At 34.1% G+C, this 18,599-nt stretch overlaps 1 protein-coding gene across 1 annotated transcript in view; it reads right to left on the reverse strand.

The window, feature by feature from the left end:
• LOC127729509 (uncharacterized) overlaps positions 1 to 18,599 on the reverse strand; it is a 186,925-nt gene that overhangs the window by 6,651 nt on the left and 161,675 nt on the right. The window contains exon 20 of the mRNA XM_052237342.1: positions 12,816 to 12,932. Within this exon, the coding sequence (XP_052093302.1) occupies positions 12,852 to 12,932 (81 nt within the window). The 3' untranslated portion in view covers positions 12,816 to 12,851. The remainder of the gene's footprint in view (positions 1 to 12,815; positions 12,933 to 18,599) is intronic.

Raw genomic sequence — 18,599 nt, forward strand, 5'->3', positions numbered from 1 at the left:
ATTTTTCCCTTTTTGGATGGTGATGTTCCATTGGCACCATCTTATGGTGTTTGAATTTCACAACTCGTTCGCTATGCCCGTGTCTGTTGTGACGTTTTTGATTTTAACGAATGTAATCTATGTATTACTGGTAAATTATGAAGCCAGGGATTTCGTTACCACAAATTACTTAAAACCTTTACTAAATTCTTCCATAGATATAAAGATTTTGTTTTGAAGTTCAAATGGGATAGCACATCCTAATTTTTTATGGAAATGTTGTTTACCGTGCCCGGAAATTTAGAAACGATCCTGGTAAACTTGTCGATCCGTGAAATAAACTTATTCTAAAAGGTTACCAATTCAACACTGTAATTAGATCATTGAAAATTGTTTTATTGGTATCAATATTGATTTTGTTGTCAGTAAATTAAAAGCTAACTAAATATTATTGTTATATAATTCATATGCACATTCATGGATCTACAATCTGTCGATACCTGTATCTTGGCATTACACAAGGTTGTGTTTTTTCCTCTGACTGTTTATGACGTCTGTACACTAAATCCATTGGATGTTGGATGTGTACAGATTGATAATTTAGTCTTAGATGCATGATTTTTTTATTTACTTGTTAGTGACTTTGAACTAGCTGCCAGTAACTTCAAGTACTCTCAGATCAGTACTTAGTGTCTTTTTGCATGTTGTTGGGATATACAAGTACCCGGCCACGTCCACTCTGTGTTTTTGTTAGATGTATGGTATTTGTATCCATCTGATGAGTTAAGCCTTCCCCAGACGATCCCCAGTAACAGCTATTCTAATTTCAATGTTCCCTCATTGTTGCACGTGACCAGAAGCCTTGATATTAGAACAGGCTCTGCAGCATAGCTGACGCACCTAAGCCTCACATTTAACAAAACAAGTTGACTAATTGCAACTAATGCACGAAGATACCAATGCAAATGACGAGTAATTTTTTCAAAGTTGAATGGAATATTCGGTGTCTTCGGCTATGCACATATCTCGTCAGGAAGATTTTCTATATGTCATTCCTCAAAATACAGATTTTGTTTTGTTTCGTTGTGTTTCGTTTCTCAATTTACATGTTTCGTTTCGTTTCGCTCTGTTACGTTTCGTTTCGCTCTGTTTCGTTTCTGTTCCGTTTCTCACTTTACCGGGACCCCTTGGTAGCAGAATGATTATGCACTGACTAGTCTTCTTTTTCTGAGTTTGTGTGTGTGTGTTGTTTTTTTTTTTGTGAGGGAGGGGGATTGGTTTTTTTCTCATTCACATACATGTACATGAACATTACTTTTTTAATTTTAGTGTCGATTTTTTTTTTCGTCCCTAACTTTGAATGTAAATCAATTATTTTTTTTCCCTCTTTTTTCTGCAACAAAGTATTTTTTTTCCTTTCCAATTTTTTTTAGAATCAATTTATTTTTTTTTTAAAACGGCCCAACTTACACACACAGAATAATTGACGGCAGTTTATATATCAACTTCGTCCTTTTTAAGATCACAATGAAAATGTGCATATGGAAATGTGAAGATATGATTGAAGCTTTAAATTTTCTCCTGGACAACATATATGTACTTTTCCGCAATAAAGTGTACAGACAGGTAGTAGGTATTCCTATGGGCACTAATTGCGCCCCTTTAATAGCAGATCTACTCCTATATTGCTATGAATCACAGTTTATGGCCAAAATCAGTAAAGACACGTCATTGTTACATTAAGTTGACACATTCAACAATACCTACCGCTATCATGATGATATTTTTTCATTAAATAATCCAGAATTCTCTAAATATACTACCGAAATTTACCCAAAGGAACTTATTTTAAATAAATCTAACATAAACAGCAGTAGTTGTCCTATTCTAGATTTAGACATTTCAATTTCTAAAGGGAAACTCCATACAAAAATTTACGACAAAAGAGACAATTTTTCATTCCCTATGGTTAATTTTCCTTTTTTAGACACAATGTTCCTTTGGCTCCATCATACGGTGTTTATATATCCCAACTCATTTGTTATGCCCTTGTGTGTAGTGATGTCATAGATTTTAACGAATGTAATCAATTTGATTTTTGATTTTTTGTATTTTAACGCCACTTTTTAGCACTGCTTTTGGGCTATTTCGTGGCGGCCAGTTTTTATTGGTGGAGGAAGCCGGAGTGCCCGGAGAAAACCACGGACCTTCGATAGGAAAACTGACACTCCTAGTCAATTAAGATTGGAGTCAAGTGCACTCGCACGAGCAGGGTTCGAACTCACAACCTGAGTGTTGACTGGCTAGTGATTACAGTAGTAACTAGATATCATTGAGATGGGAGCCATCTCTGTGGGCCCTGCTGTGAATAATGTGTGGTAAAAAAATTATATCGTTATCATTGGACATGGGGTTGTCAACTGAAACCAAAGTTTTTGACCTTGACCTTTGACCTAGGAAGTTGTACATAAATTATGACACACTTTCTGGTGTTGGTTTATATGCATGTCAAGTATAAGCTTTGAAAGCATTATAAACGATTCTCAAGATATAGAGCGGACACGATCTTTACCATAGGACATGGGGTTGTCAACTAAAACCAAAGTTTTTGACCTTGACCTTTGACCTAGGAAGTTGTACATACATTATGACACACCCTCTGGTGTTGGTTAATATACATGTCAAGTATAAACTTTGAAATCATAACGGTTCTCTAGATATAGAGCGGACACAATTTGTTACGGACAGACGGACGGACAGACAGACTGATCACTATAGGGAGTCCGCCATTCGGCGGGCCCTAACTACTTAGACCACTAAGCCACCAAGGCCCCTCTAATGTAATCAATGTTTCACTGGTAAATTATTATGTCAGGGATTTCGTTACCATAAATTACTTAAAACATTTACTAAATTCTTTCATAGCTAGCTACAAAGATTTGATCAGTAAAATTGGCTGTATTTATTAAAAATGGTATTTCACATCCTAAATTTTACGGTAATATTGTACTAAAAGTAAAAGTGCGGAAATCACTATGTGATCCGTGAAAACTTATCGACCCTTTAAACAAACTTATTAATAAAGGTTATCTTATTAATGTTGTAATAAGATCTTTGAATATTGTTTTCATTGGCACTAACATCGATTTTGTCATCAACAAATTAAAACATAACTAAATTTGTATTCTTTTTGAATGTTTTTTTGGGATGTATATATACACATCCACGTTTATTTTCTATTTAGAAATTGTTTTATCTATACATAACATCATACATATTTATTATAAGGTTAAATCCTAACTATCCTTCTGCCTGTCGTTACTTTTATTTTGGCATTGCACAAGTCATGTCTTCTTTGACTGTCCATGGCATTAAAACACTAAATCCCTGCCTGGGATGAGTTTTAACTGATTTTAGTCTCTGATGCATGATTTTTTATTATTAATTGTTTTTGGCTTTTTACTAGTAACTGCGAGTACTCTCAAATCGTACTTTCGTGTTAATTTGACCTGTTGACACAATTTGTAATGCATTTCTGTTATTCAGTGTTTACTTATTTTGTGTTATATCTCGTCTTACTATTTTTAATATGTACCACCTTTGATAAGTATTTAGTATGACAAAAAAAATTTCACTTCTGTACTCGTACTATGAATAAAAAATTTATTTTGTAAAAAAGGTTTCTGTACTAAACTTGCAACAAAATTATTATATTTAAATTTACCTGTGCACATTACTTATTTAACGCCATTTTGTCCTAGGTTAAAGTTGTCTTTTTGACATTGAAACATCTTTTTTATTTATATTGTGTCATAGATCAAACTTAATCGTTCAGTGTATATTTACTTGTTTTTGTGTATTGTCTTTTTGATCTAGTTAAGCCATTTCAATTAATATTTTATTGTGTGTCTTTTTATGTTGTAATGTTATACCACTGTTTCAGGTTAGGGTGAAGGTTGGTGCCTGTTTAAACATTTAAACCTGCTGCATTTTTATGCACCTGTGAGACTGTTGTTCAGTGGTTGACATGTCATATGCGTATAGTATTAATATTTAAGGTATAGACAGGTATAGACATGTCATATGTGTATTGTTTTATTCAGTGGTTGTCGTTTGTTGGTATGGTTCATAAGTGTTTCTCGTTTTTTATATAGATTAGATTAGATTAGACCGTTTGAATTGTTTTACACTAGTCTTTTTGGGCCCTTTATACCTTGCTGTTCGGTGTGAGTCAAGGCTCCCTGTTGAAGGCCGTACTTTGACCTATAATTGTTTACTTTTTATACATTGTGACTTGGATGGATAGTTGTCTCATTGGCACTCATACCACATCTTCTTATTTATATATAATATATGTACAATGCAGGAAATTAATTTTTAAAATGTGGTCAAAATTTGCTCGAAGCGGAAATAAGCAACAGCTTAATATGGATTGAAATTGAAATAATTGCTATAATTTACACAACGTTACTTTTTCCAATATAAACATTCAAAAATTATTATTTTTTTTTATTTACAACACTTTTTTCAAAGACCACATTGTGACTTCGAGATTGAGTTCAACCATGAAAGCACTTTTCCTTTTCTTTCTTCTGCTGTTAATTTAACTCAGTTATTTTTTGTCATGAATTGGTATGTTCGAGCATATTGTTTTTCTTTAATTGTTTAACATTTCTTACCGATATAACATGTTACTTTTATTATTCTTCCCTTAGTTTATTTATTTTGTATTCAAAATTATTTATTTTGTAAAAATATTTCCTTTCTCTATTGGTACTGTACAGGTATACCTATCAACAAAATTATTTTCATTTACCTGTGTTTAAAGTTATTGCAAATGGATGGTATTTTTGTTCGAGCATATTGTTTTTCTTTAATTGTTTAACATTTCTTACCGATATAACATGTTACTTTTATTATTCTTCCCTTAGTTTATTTATTTTGTATTCAAAATTATTTATTTTGTAAAAATATTTCCTTTCTCTATTGGTACTGTACAGGTATACCTATCAACAAAATTATTTTCATTTACCTGTGTTTAAAGTTATTGCAAATGGATGGTATTTTTGTTCGAGCATATTGTTTTTCTTTAATTGTTTAACATTTCTTACCGATATAACATGTTACTTTTATTATTCTTCCCTTAGTTTATTTATTTTGTATTTACATTGTGTCATAGGTCAAATTTATTTGTTCAGTGTATGTTCAATGGTGTTAATATGTCCTTTGATTGAGTTAAGCTATTTCAGTTGATATTTTATAGTGCGTCTTTCTATGTTGTGATGTTACACTATTGTTTCAGAAAAAGGGTGAAGGTTTGGTACCATTAAAACGTTTAAACCCGCTGCATTTGTTTGCACCTGTCCTAAGTCAGGAATCTGATGTTCAGTAGTTGTCGTTTGTTGATGTGGTTCATAAGTGTTTCTCATTTCTCGTTTTTTATATAGATTAGACCGTTGGTTTTCCCGTTTGAATGGTTTTACACTAGTAATTTTTTGGGGCCCTTTATAGCTTACTGTTCGGTGTGAGCCAAGGCTCTGTGTTGAAGACTGTACTGTGACCTATAATGGTTTACTTTTATAAATTTTGACTTGGATGGAGAGTTGTCTCATTGGCACTCATACCACATCTTCTTATATCTATTGATATCATCTTGTATGTTTTTAAATATGAAGAAAAGGGAATCCGGTTGTATGTCAATGAGACAAAAACAAATAAAATAAACAAGAGGCTCTCAAGAGCCTGAATCACTCACCTGTATTTCAGAGGAGAAGATTTTTAAATGTTAGCAAACTTGATGAACAAATTGTGTAAAATTGTCTTTAAAGGGCAATAACTCCTTAAGGGGTCAATTGACAATTTTGGTCATATTAACTTTTTTGTAGATCTTACTTTGCTGAACATTATTGCTGCTTACAGTTTATATATATCTATAATAATATTCAAAATAATAACAAAAAACTGCAAAATTTTGTTAAAACTACCAATTCGGTGGCAGCAACCCAACAATGGGTTGTTCGATTCGTCTGATAATTTCAGGGCGATAGATCTTGACCAATTAAACAATTTTACCCCATGTCACATTTGCTCTAAAAGATTTAGTTTTTGAGATATCAGCCAAAAACTGCATTTGACCCTTATGTTCTATTTTTAGCCATGGTGGCCATGTTTGTCGATGGATACAAACTTCGGATATAATTTATAAACAAGATACCCTAAGGAACATTTAGTTAAAGTTTGAAGGTAATTGGCCCAGTAGTTTAAGAGGAGAAGATTTTTAAATGTTAGCAAACTTGATGAACAAATTGTGTAAAATTGTCTTTAAAGGGCAATAACTCCTTAAGGGGTCAATTGACAATTATGGTCATATTAAATTTTTTGTAGATCTTACTTTGCTGAACCTTATTGCTGCTTACAGTTTATATATATCTATGATGATATTCAAAATAATAAAAAAAACTGCAAAATTTTGTTAAAACTACCAATTCAGTGGCAGCAACCCAACAATGGGTTGTTCGATTCATCTGAAAATTTCAGAGCTGATAGATCTTGACCAATTGAATAATTCTACCCTATGTCAGATTTGCTCTAAAAGCTTTAGTTTTTGAGATATAAGCCAAATTTGACCCCTATTTTCTATTTTTAGCCATGGCCCCCATGTTTGTTGATGGATCAAAACTTCGGATAAAATTTATAAACTAGATTTTAAGGAACATTTAGTTAAAGTTTGAAGGTATTTGGCCCAGTAGTTTCAGAGTAGAAGATTTTTGAAATAGTTTACGACGACGACGACAGACGACGGAAGACAACGGACGCCAAGTGATGGCATAAGCTCACATGGGGCCCTTTGAAAGAACCTTAGTGAGCGCGCTCACATACCACACGTCCCCACATTGTCATTGGAGAAATAAAATAAGTGTAAGAAAAAAAAATTGTATCAGAAAAAAAAATTGAATCATAATTTCCTGTCAATATGCACATCTACATAGTATGTCCTTATTATCTACACAGTTTCATGAAATTCTGTTGTGTGGTTTGAGAGGAGTTGCAATGAAAAAAGGTTGCAGTAGTATATTGGGCAAATAAGTTCAAAGGGGCGTAACTCCTGGAAAAAAAATTGAATCGTAATTTCCTGTCGATATGCACATCTACGTAGTATGTCCTTATTATCTGAAAAGGTTTCATGAAATTCTGTTGTGTGGTTTGAGAGGAGTTGCGATGACAAAAGGTTGCAGTAGTATATTGGGCAAATAAGTTCAAAGGGGCGTAACTCCTGGAAAAAAAATTGAATCGTAATTTCCTGTCTATATGCACATCTACGTAGTATGTCCTTATTATCTGGAAAGGTTGCATGAAATTCTGTTGTGTGGTTTGAGAGGAGTTGCGATGACAAAAGGTTGCAGTAGTATATTGGGCAAATAAGTTCAAAGGGGCGTAACTCCTGGAAAAAAATTGAATCGTAATTTCCTGTCGATATGCACATCTACGTAGTATGTCCTTATTATCTGAAAAGGTTTAATGAAATTCTGTTATGTGGTTTGAGAGGAGTTGCGATGACAAAAGGTTGCAGAGTATATTGGGCAAATAAGTTCAAAGGGGCGTAACTCCTGGAAAAAAAATTGAATCGTAATTTCCTGTCGATATGCACATCTATGTAGTATGTCCTTATTATCTGAAAAGGTTTCATGAAATTCTGTTGTGTGGTTTGAGAGGAGTTGCGATGACAAAAGGTTGCAGTAGTATATTGGGCAAATAAGTTCAAAGGGGCGTAACTCCTGGAAAAAAAATTGAATCGTAATTTCCTGTCGATATGCACATCTACATAGTATGTCCTTATTATCTGAAAAGGTTTCATGAAATTCTGTTGTGTGGTTTGAGAGGAGTTGCGATGACAAACTGTTGCAGTAGTACATTAAAGTAAATAAGTTCAAAGGGGTGTAACTCCTAGAAAAAGAATTGAATCGTAAATTTCCTGTCGATATGCACAACTACATAGTATGTCCTTATCATCTAAAAAGGTTTCGCGAAATTCTGTTGTAGAGGAGTTGCGATGACAAGAAACAGGACTGACGGACTGACGGACTGATGGACAGACGGAAGGACGGGTCAAAAACATTATACCCTCCGCAACTCTTTGCATGGGGTATAATTAAAGGTAAATGATTCAGTATTATTAACAACAAATGTACTACAGTTGTCCACACTGTAAGGGAATACCTCTATTGGTAAAATACGGAAAAATGAAAATAAACATTTTCAAAATTTCCTAAAATTCCATGAAGGTTTAACAAAGTTACTGATGACTGAAAAACTTAAACCTGATCAGACTAGATCTGTATGTTAACTGTAAAAAAACCCTCAAAATACGGAAAAATGAAAATAAATATTTCAAAATTTTGCTCTGGATACTGATTTTTGGTTATAAACAAGCTTCTGTCCAAATTTCCTAAAATTCCATGAAAGTTTGACAAAGTCATCGATGTCTAAAAAAAGTTTAACCACAGCCTGAACCTAAATGTTGACGACGGAATTTAGGATCTCGCTTTCGCGACATAAATGTTGCAGGCTCAACAATAAAAAAAGCCACTAATGCTCCCATATTTGTGATTTTTTTTTCATTCATCATTGTTAAATTAGAGCAGCTTTGTAGTTTCAGACGATAACTAGAGGCTCTCAAGAGCCTGTGTCGCTCAACTGATTCTTCTTTGGCAGGGGTTAAAAAATTGTGTTACAGCTCACTAGCCCAGGACTTGTTGGTAGCAGGTTTTTACTAGCCCTGTTAGTAGAACTGCTAGCCAATCAAAACTGGCCTGCTAGCCCGAGTATGCCTTACAAATTTAGAATTTGTTGCATAATACATAGTAGGTGTCCTTTGTTTTGAAGGCGGCAATATACACTGTATCTAATAAAATAAATTAAATAAATTGTTGTTTTATTAATTATAACAAGGATCTCTAGACATCTTTTGGGATTTCCCTTGTACTAACACAAGTTATTAAACTAAAGTTAGAGTGCGAAAACCAATGTGTCTTCGGACGACGACGACGACGACGCCAACGTCATACCAATATACGACCACAAAATTTTTTTGTGGTCGTATAAAAATTACTTTATAAGAACAATAACTCCAACAAGATGTCAATTGACAATTTTGCTCATGTTGACCTTTTCTTGATATTTTTGCAGTTTACAGTATATCTCAATCTATAAAGATACATGTATTAAGGTCTTCATCAGCACCTCATAAGGAACATTTATGCCATGTTTGATTTCATTCCATTCAGTGCTCCTCTAAAAGAAGCATTTGTATGTATTACCTGTAGAGTCTTATGTTAAACTAAGTCCCCTGCTGGCGGCCATCTTGGATGATGGTTCGGCTACAAAGTAACAACACTTGGTCAGCACCTTATTAGGAACATTCATGCCATGTTTGTTTTCATTCTACTCAGTGGTTCTCTAGAAGAAAACATTTGTATGTATTTCCATAGGGTCCTATGTTAAACTTACTCCCCCTGCTGGCAGCCATCTTGGATGACAAATCAGCTACAAAGTAACAACACTTGGTCAGCACCTCAAAAGAAACATTCATACCACGTTTGGTTTCAATCCATTAAGCGGTTTTCTAGAAGAAGACATTTGTATATATTTCCCATAGGGTCCTTTGTTAAACTAAGTCCCCCGTTGGCAGCCATCTTGGTAGATGGATTTGCTACAAAGTAACAACATTTGGTCAGCACTTCATAAGGAACATTCATGCCAAGTTTGGTTTCATTCCATTCAGTGGTTCTTCAAAAGAAGTCAGGAATCTGATGTTCAGTAGTTGTCATTTGTTGATGTGTTTCATAAGGGAGCTACCATTTGATTTTTATGGGGGGGCTAGGGTGAAATTTGAAAAAAATAGGCAGGACAGGAGTTTTGAGTAAAAAAAAAAGGCAGGATGAGCAACTTGGTAAAAAAAAAATTCAGGATGACAATTTGTGTAAAAAAATTCAGGATAAACTAGTAAAACTAGAGGCTCTAAAGAGCCTGTGTCGCTCACCTTGGTCTATGTGCATATTAAACAAAGGACACAGGTGGATTCATGACAAAATTGTGTTTTGGTGATGGTGATGTGTTTGTAGATCTTAATTTACTGAACATTCTTGATGCTTACAATTATCTCTATCTATAATGAACTTGGCCCTGTAGTTTCAGTGGAAATTATTTTGTAAAAATTTACAAAATTTATGAAAATTGTTAAAAATTTATTATAAAGGGCAATAACTCCTTAAGGGGTCAATTGACCATTTTGGTCATGTGACTTATTTGTAGGTCTTACTTTGCTGTACATTATTGCTCTTTACAGTTTATCTCTATCTATAATAATATTCAAGATAATAACCAAAAGCTGAAAAAATTTCTAAAAATTACCAATTCAGGGGCAGCAACCCAACAACCGGTTGCCTGAATGGTCTGAAAATTTAAGGGCAGATAGATCTTGACCTAATGAACAATTTTGTTTTTGAAAGATTTGCTAGAAATGCTTTGGGTTTAGATATATGAGCCAAAAACTGCATTTTACCCTATGTACTATTATTAGCCATGTCGGCCATCTTGGTTTGAGGGCGGGGTCATCATACACAATTTTTAAACTACATACCCTAATGATGATTGTTTACAACTTTAGTTAAATTCATCTTAGTAGTTTCAGAGGAGAAGATTGAAAAAGATAACAAAAATTTACGAAAAATTGTTAAAAATTGACTATAAAAGAGCAATAACTCCTTAAGGGGTCAACTGACCATTTTGGTCATGTTGACTTATTTGTAGAACTTACTTTGCTGAACATTATTGCTGTTTACAGTTTATCTTTATCTATAATAATATTCAAGATAATAACCAAATAAGGCAAAATTTCCTTAAAATTACTAATTCAGGGGCAGCAACCTAACAACGGGTTGTCCGATTCATCTGAAAATTTCAGGGCAGATAGATCTTGAGCTAATAAACATTTTTACCCTTGTCAGATTTGCTCTCAATGCTTTGGTTTCAGAGATATAAGCCAAAATCTACATTTTATCCCTATGTTCTATTTTTAGCCATGGCGGCCATCTTGGTTAGTTGGTTGGGTCACCGGACACATTTTTTAAACTAGATACCCTAATGATGATATTGGCCAAGTTTGGTTAAATTTTGCCCAGTAGTTTCAGAGGAGAAGATTTTTGTAAAAGTTTACGGACGACGGACGACGGACGCCAAGTGATGAGAAAAGCTCACTTGGCCCTTTGGGCCAGGTGAGCTAAAAAAGGCAGGACCGAATAGAGAAAATATAAAAAGGCAGGACAGAGATTACAACTAAAAAAAAAAGCAGGACAAAATTTTTCATCCTAGCCCCCCCATAAAAATCAAATGGTAGCTCCCTAAGTGATTCTCGTTTCTCGTTTTTTATATAGATTAGACTGTTGGTTTTCCCCTTTGAATGGTTTTATACTAGTAATTTTTGGGGCCCTTTATAGCTTGCTGTTCAGTGTGAGCCAAGGCTCTGTGTTGAAGACCATATTTTGACCTATAATGGTTTACTTTTATAAATTTTGACTTGGATGGAGAGTTGTCTCATTGGCACTCATACCACATCTTCTTATATCTATTTTGTATGTATTTCACATAGGGTCCTTTGTTAAACTAAGTTCCCCGCTGGCAGCCATCTTGGATGATTGATTGGCTACAAAGTAACAACACTTGGTCAGCACTTCATAAGGAACATTCATGCCATGTTTGGTTTCATTCCATTCAATGGTTCTCTAAAAGAAGACATTTGTATGTATTTCCCGTAGGGTCCTATGTTAAACTAAGTCCCCGCTGTCGGCATACTTGGATGATTGATCGCCTACAAAGTTACAACACTTGGTCAGCACCTCATAAGGAACAATCATGCCATGTTTGGTTTCATTCCATTCAGTAAAAGAAGACATTTTTATGTATTGTCCATAGGGTCCTATGTTAAATGAAGTCCCCCACTGGCGGCCATCTTGGATGATTGATCGCCTACAAAGTTACAATACTTGGTCAACACCTCATAAGGAACATTCATGCCATGTTTTATTTCATTCCCTTTAATGGTTTTCTAAAAGAAGACATTTGTATGTATTTCCCATAGGTTCCTATGTTAAACTAAGTCCCCGCTGTCGGCATACTTGGATGATTGATCGCCTACAAAGTTACAACACTTAGTCAGCACCTCATAAGGAACAATCATGCCATGTTTGGTTTCATTCAATTCTGTGGTACTCTAGAAGAAGTTCAAAATGTAAAAAGTTAACAACGACGACGACGGATGCCAAGTGATGAGAAAAGCTAACAAGGACCATGTGAGCTAAAAATAAGGTATGACCCCAAGTAAATACTAAAAGGTGATTCTTTACAGTGGGTTTCTCAATCATCATGATAAGTAATTAAATTTAAGAAGATGAATTTGAAAATTAACCAATTAAAATCAAGAATTTCCTTTGGTTGGTTAACAGTGATGTTTGGGGGGAAAGGTTATCTATTTGTCTTTACAAGCATGCAAATTACTATGGATTGATGTATACAGTATTTACTTAAAACATTTTAAGCACAGGTAGTTGGTAAAACAAATTTTGGTGGTGGGGTTTGAAAAAAATGCCTTCATAAAGTCTATATACTTTTTCCTAAAAAAAGACGTTATCAAAATTTATGGTAATAAGCAGAGCAAACAAATTTAATTACTCAGCTGTAAAAATATCTGTTGATCATATTAACAAATTATCAACATTTTTTTTATGACAAAAGAAAATGGAATACAGTACATCTATTAAGTAAAAGTTTGCTAGACTTACATGCAAGTCTTATGCAACAGATCCAAATGCACTGACTCAAGGTCCACAAGCACTTCTGTTATCACCTCTGTGATGATGGTAAGAAGAAAATTCCTGAACATCAAGCTTGCGCAAAATCTGAAGAAAAAAAGTGTAAAAGAATTATTAAAATTATAAAAATATTCATTCCCATTCTTTAAATAATACAAGTAAAAAAAGAGGGCAAAGCCAACAGATGATCCAATTGTTTCACAGTGTCTTTATTAAGGCAAGAGTGCACTGGCTGAAATGTCTTGTCTGCATTTCTTATTATGATTGATTTTAATTTAGAAAGTCTTTAAAATAAAGGTTATACTACAAGTATCACATAAACTTAACATTGACCAATAAACCATGAAAATGAGGTCAAGGTCATAAGAATCCTACCTGTCAGACATGTACATCTAACAATCATTCCTTACATCAAATATGGTTGACCTACTTGTAATAGTATCTGAAAAACGGACCAAAATTAAATAACTTTAACCTTGATAACTGATCCATGATATGAGGTCAAGGTCAGGTCAACGCTGGCTGATCTACATGTAGAACTTGCAAGGATCCAAAATACCAAACATAAGTATCCTATTACTTAAATAAGCAAGAAATTCATAGGTGAGAAATTCAAATGTAAAAAAAAAACCACTATAGTTTTTTTAAGCAGTCGCTGAACCATCAAAAATGATGTCAAGAACAATGGACATATGACAGACAGATACTTTGTATCATGAAAGAGAAGCAAAAGATACCAAAGGGACATTCAAACTCATAAATCAAAAACAAACTGACAACACCATGGAAAAAAAAAGAAAAAGATCAATAGAGAAACAACAGTATACAAAACATAAGGCACATATATCCAAAGTATGAAGCATCCAGGACTTTTTCCTTCTGAAATATATACAAATAGTTCACAAAACCACTGGATTAGATCATTATGTCCTGCATTTGGCAAGACAAAAACAAACAGTTAATGTTCTTGTGTAATTTTTATTGTCTTCCTAAAAATCCAGCTGTAACTATTATGAATAATTCCTTCAATTCTTTGTAAGTTCATTGCAACATCCTGGATGAAGATGTTGAAATTGGAAGTATATAATTCCAATTTTCCTAGAATGGATATTGCGTGTCCCTAGTTTGTCTAGGCTTTAGAAAAATGCAAGTTCCGTTTTTACATAATTTTTTGTGCTGAATGGAAGACTTTTTACAGCCAGTTCATTACCATTTCTACTGGCTTCACTCTTATGGGCAAATAATCTCCACGCAAATGAGATGTGCCAATGCTTATACAACTGCATACCAAATATTATTGACCTACCACTAGTGGTTCTCCATAAACAGACCTAATCACAAAAGAATACATTGTTGATGACGCTGCCACCTACGACACAAAAAACAGCATACCTATGTCTCGCTTTTTGACTTTGTCAAGTTGAGACAAAAAATGAATCATAATTTCTTGTGCACATTTACATAGTATGTGTCCTTATTATCTACAAAGTTTCATGAAATTATGTTGTGTGGTTTCAGAGGAGTTGCGATGACAACCTGTTGCAGTATTATATCTAGGCCAAAATTCAAAGTTCAAAGGTACATAACACATAGGAAATAAATGGGGAATGTGTCCATGGGACACAGATGATGCCCCCGCTGGCATATAACTTTAAAAAGGGACATAGCTCAAGAACTGTAAAAGTGACGCTACCCAAAATTGTAATTGATCTGAGTTTTGTGGTAATATAAGCATTGTGTATAAGTTCATAACATTTAGTTGAGGCAAACTTAAGTTAGAGAAAGGAAACAAAAAAATCAGCAATTTTTCCATTTGTAAAGGAGCATAACTCTAGAACAGTAAAAGTGACGCCACCAAAATTCCAAATTGATCTGTGTTTTGTGGTAATTAGCATTGTGCATAAGCTTCATAACATTTGGTTGAGGCAAACTAAAGTTAGAGAACAGAAATGAATATTTTAGCAATTTTTCCATTTGTAAAGGGCATAACTCTAGAACAGTAAAAGTGACGCCACCAAAATTCGAACTTGATCTGTGTTTTGTGGTAATAAGCATTGTGTATAAGTTTCATAACATTTGGTTGAGGCAAACTAAAGTTAGAGAACAGAAACGAAAAATTCAGCAATTTTTCTATTTGTAAAGGGGCATAACTCTAGAACGGTAAAAGTGACGCCACCAAAATTCGAACTTGATCTGTGTTTTGTGGTAGTTAGCATTGTGTATAAGTTTCATAACATTTAATTGAGGCAAACTAAAGTTAGAGAACAGAAACGAAAAATTCAGCAATTTTTCCATTTGTAAAGAGGCATAACTCTAGAACGGTAAAAGTTATGCCACCAAAATTCAAACTTGATCTGTGTTTTGTGGTAATGAGCATTGTGTATAAGTTTCATAACATTTGGTTGAGGCAAACTTAAGTTAGTGAATGGAAACCAATTTTGGGACGTATGTACGGACGTTCAGACGGACAAGGGTAAATCTTAATGCCCCTCCCCTATGGAGGGGGCATAAAAATAAAAGAAGAATGTGTCTGAGGATACGAATGCTCCCGCTCAAGCTTTGCAATTTTCTCAGATAAAAAGGGGCATTACTCTATAACGGTAAATGACTCACTGCCCAAGTTCGAATCTGTCTGCTTGATGTGGTTCTTAGCATTTACCAGTTTTATTAAATTTGGATGAGGAAAACTTAAGTAACATTACACGAAATCTCGGATTTTTAAGAGGTATGCAAATGTTATGGAAATGTATTCAGACACCGACATTTACATATATTTACAAACCGCTGCATATAGCTTATCTTGTCGTCTTTACATGTAGTAAATATCAACATTTCTTATGCTTTACCCTCCTATGGGCGGTTATGAGAGACCGCGGTTTATAAAATATATTAACACCTAATCAAACCTTTTAAAAGTTTAGAATTTACATATATGTATGACCATCTCAAAACTTTCGCAAAATTATGTATTTGTATACCTCTGCAAATGGAAATCTTTGTCATGGATTTTTCTATGATGTGAAACTAAAAATTTTGCAATTGTTCCAGTTATAAAGGGGCATAACTCTAGAACGGTTAAAGTGACGCCACCAAAATTCAAACTTGATCTGTGTTTTGTGGTAATAAGCATTGTGTATAAGTTTCATAACATTTGGTTGACTAAAAATTTTGTAATTTTTCCTTTTATAAAGGGGCATATCTCTAGAACGGTTAAAGTGACGCCACCAAAATTCAAACTTGATCTGTGTTTTGTGGTAATAAGCATTGTGTATAAGTTTCATAACATTTGGTTGAGGCAAACTTAAGTTAGAGAACGGAAACTAAAAATTTTGCAATTATTCCATTTATAAAGGGACATAACTCTAGAACGGTTAAAGTGACGCCACCAATATTCAATGTTGATCTGTGTTTTGTGGTAATAAGCATTTCATAACATTTGGTTGAGGCAAACTTAAGTTAGAGAATGGAAACGAAAAATTTAGCAATTTTTCCATTTGTAAAAGAGCATAACTCTAGAACGGTTAAAGTGACACCACCATAATTCAAACTTGATCTGTGTTTTGTGGTAATAAGCATTGTGTATAAGTTTCATAACATTTGGTTGAGGCAAACTTAAGTTAGAGAACGGAAACTAAAATGGTTAAAGTCATGCCACCAAAATTCAAACTTGATCTGTGTTTTGTGGTAATAAGCATTGTGTATAAGTTTCATAACATTTGGTTGAGGCAAACTTAAGTTAGAGAACGGAAACTAAAAATTTTGCAATTTTTCCATTTGTAAAGGGGCATAACTCTAGAAACGTTAAAGTGAAGCCACCAAAATTCAAACTTGATCTGTGTTTTGTGGTAATTAAGCATTGTGTATAAGTTTCATAACATTTGGTTGAGGCAAACTCAAGTTAGAGAACGGAAACCAATTATGGGATGTACAGACGGACAAGGGTAAAACTTAATGCCCCCACCGCTACTGCTGGGGCATAAAAAACAGATATGAAACAAAAATAATAATAACAAAACATGTATCAGTACACAGGCTTGAACAGGTTTCTTTTGCTTTTTGATTTTTAACGTAATTTCCAAAGCTAAAGAGAATAAAACTTGTAGAAAAATATGCTGAGCTGCTTAACTCGCATCTCTTTCAAAAAAGATATGAAACAAAAATAATTACAATAAATGTGGAATGTGTCCATGGGACACAGATGATGCCCCCGCTTGCATATCATATAAAATTATAAACAGACATAACTGAAAAACGGTAAAAGTGACCCTACCCAAATTTGAACTTGATCTGCGTTTTGTGGTAATAAGTATTGTGTATAAGTTTCATAAAATTTGGTTGAGGCAAACTTAAGTTAGAGAACAGAAACGAAAAATTTGGCAATTTTTCCATTTGTAAAGGAGCATAACTCTAGAACTGTTAAAGTGACACCACCATAATTCAAACTTGATCTGTATTTTGTGGTAATAAGCATTGTGTATAAGTTTCATAGCATTTGGTTGAGGCAAACTAAAGTTAGAGAACGGAAACGAAAAATTCAGCAATTTTTTCATTTGTAAAGGGACATAACTCTAGAACGGTTAAAGTGACGCCACCAAAATTCAAACTTGATCTGTGTTTTGTGGTAATAAGCATTGTGTATAAGTTTCATAACATTTGGTTGAGGCAAACTCAAGTTAGAGAATGGAAACCAATTTTGGGACGTACGTTCGTACGTATGTACGTACAGACGTACAAGGTTAACACATAATGCCCCCACCGCTACGGCGGGGGCATAAACTAGAGGCTCTCAAGAGCCTGTGTAGCTCACCTGTATTTACTGATGCTTTGGAAATCATGTAAAATATGACTAACAAAGGTGGCCTTTGTTAGTCTTGTATCATTTTTTAATTTTAGTTTCCTGTGTATAATTTGGAGTTTAGTATGACGTCCATTATCACTGAACTAGTATACATATTTGTTTAGGGGCCAGCTGAAGGACGCCTCCGGGTGCGGGAGTTTCTTGCTGCATTGAAGACCCATTGGTGGCCTTCGGCTGTTGTCTGCTCTATGGTCGGGTCGTTGTATCTTTGACAAATTCCCCATTTCCATTCTCAATTTTATTAAAATCATAATTAATAGTATTAGATATTAGATATTATAATGATATCTAAGATAATAATAAAAAACTGCAAAATTTCTGTAAAATTACTAACTCAGGGGCAGCAACCCAACAACGGGTTGTCGGATTCGTTTGAAAATTTCAGGGCAGATAAATAAAAATCTGATGAACATTTTTGCCAACTGTCAGATTTGCTCTAAATGCTTTAGTTCCAGAGATATAAACCAAAAACTGCATTTTACCCCTATGTTCTATTTTAAACCAAGTCAGCCATGATGTTTTGGAAGGCGGGGTCATCAAACATTTTTTAAACTATATACCCTAATAATGATTATGGCCAAGTATGGTTAAATTTGTCTCAGTAGTTTCAGAGGAGAAGATTTTTGTAAAAGATTACAAAAATTTACGAAAAATTGTTAAAAAATGACTATAAAAGGGCAATCACTCCTAAAGGGGTCGACTGACAATTTTGGTCATGACGACTTATTTGTAGATCTTACTTTGCTGAACATTATTGCTGTTTACAGTTTATCTCTATCTATAATAATATTCAAGATAATAACCAAAAACTGAAAAATTTCCTTAAAATTACCAATTCAGGGGCAGCAACCCAACAACAGGTTGTCAGATTTGTCTGAAAATTTCAGGGCAGATAG

Source organism: Mytilus californianus, unplaced genomic scaffold (genome assembly GCF_021869535.1).
Source record: "Mytilus californianus isolate M0D057914Y unplaced genomic scaffold, xbMytCali1.0.p SCAF_2, whole genome shotgun sequence".
NCBI classification, from domain to species: domain Eukaryota; kingdom Metazoa; phylum Mollusca; class Bivalvia; order Mytilida; family Mytilidae; genus Mytilus; species Mytilus californianus.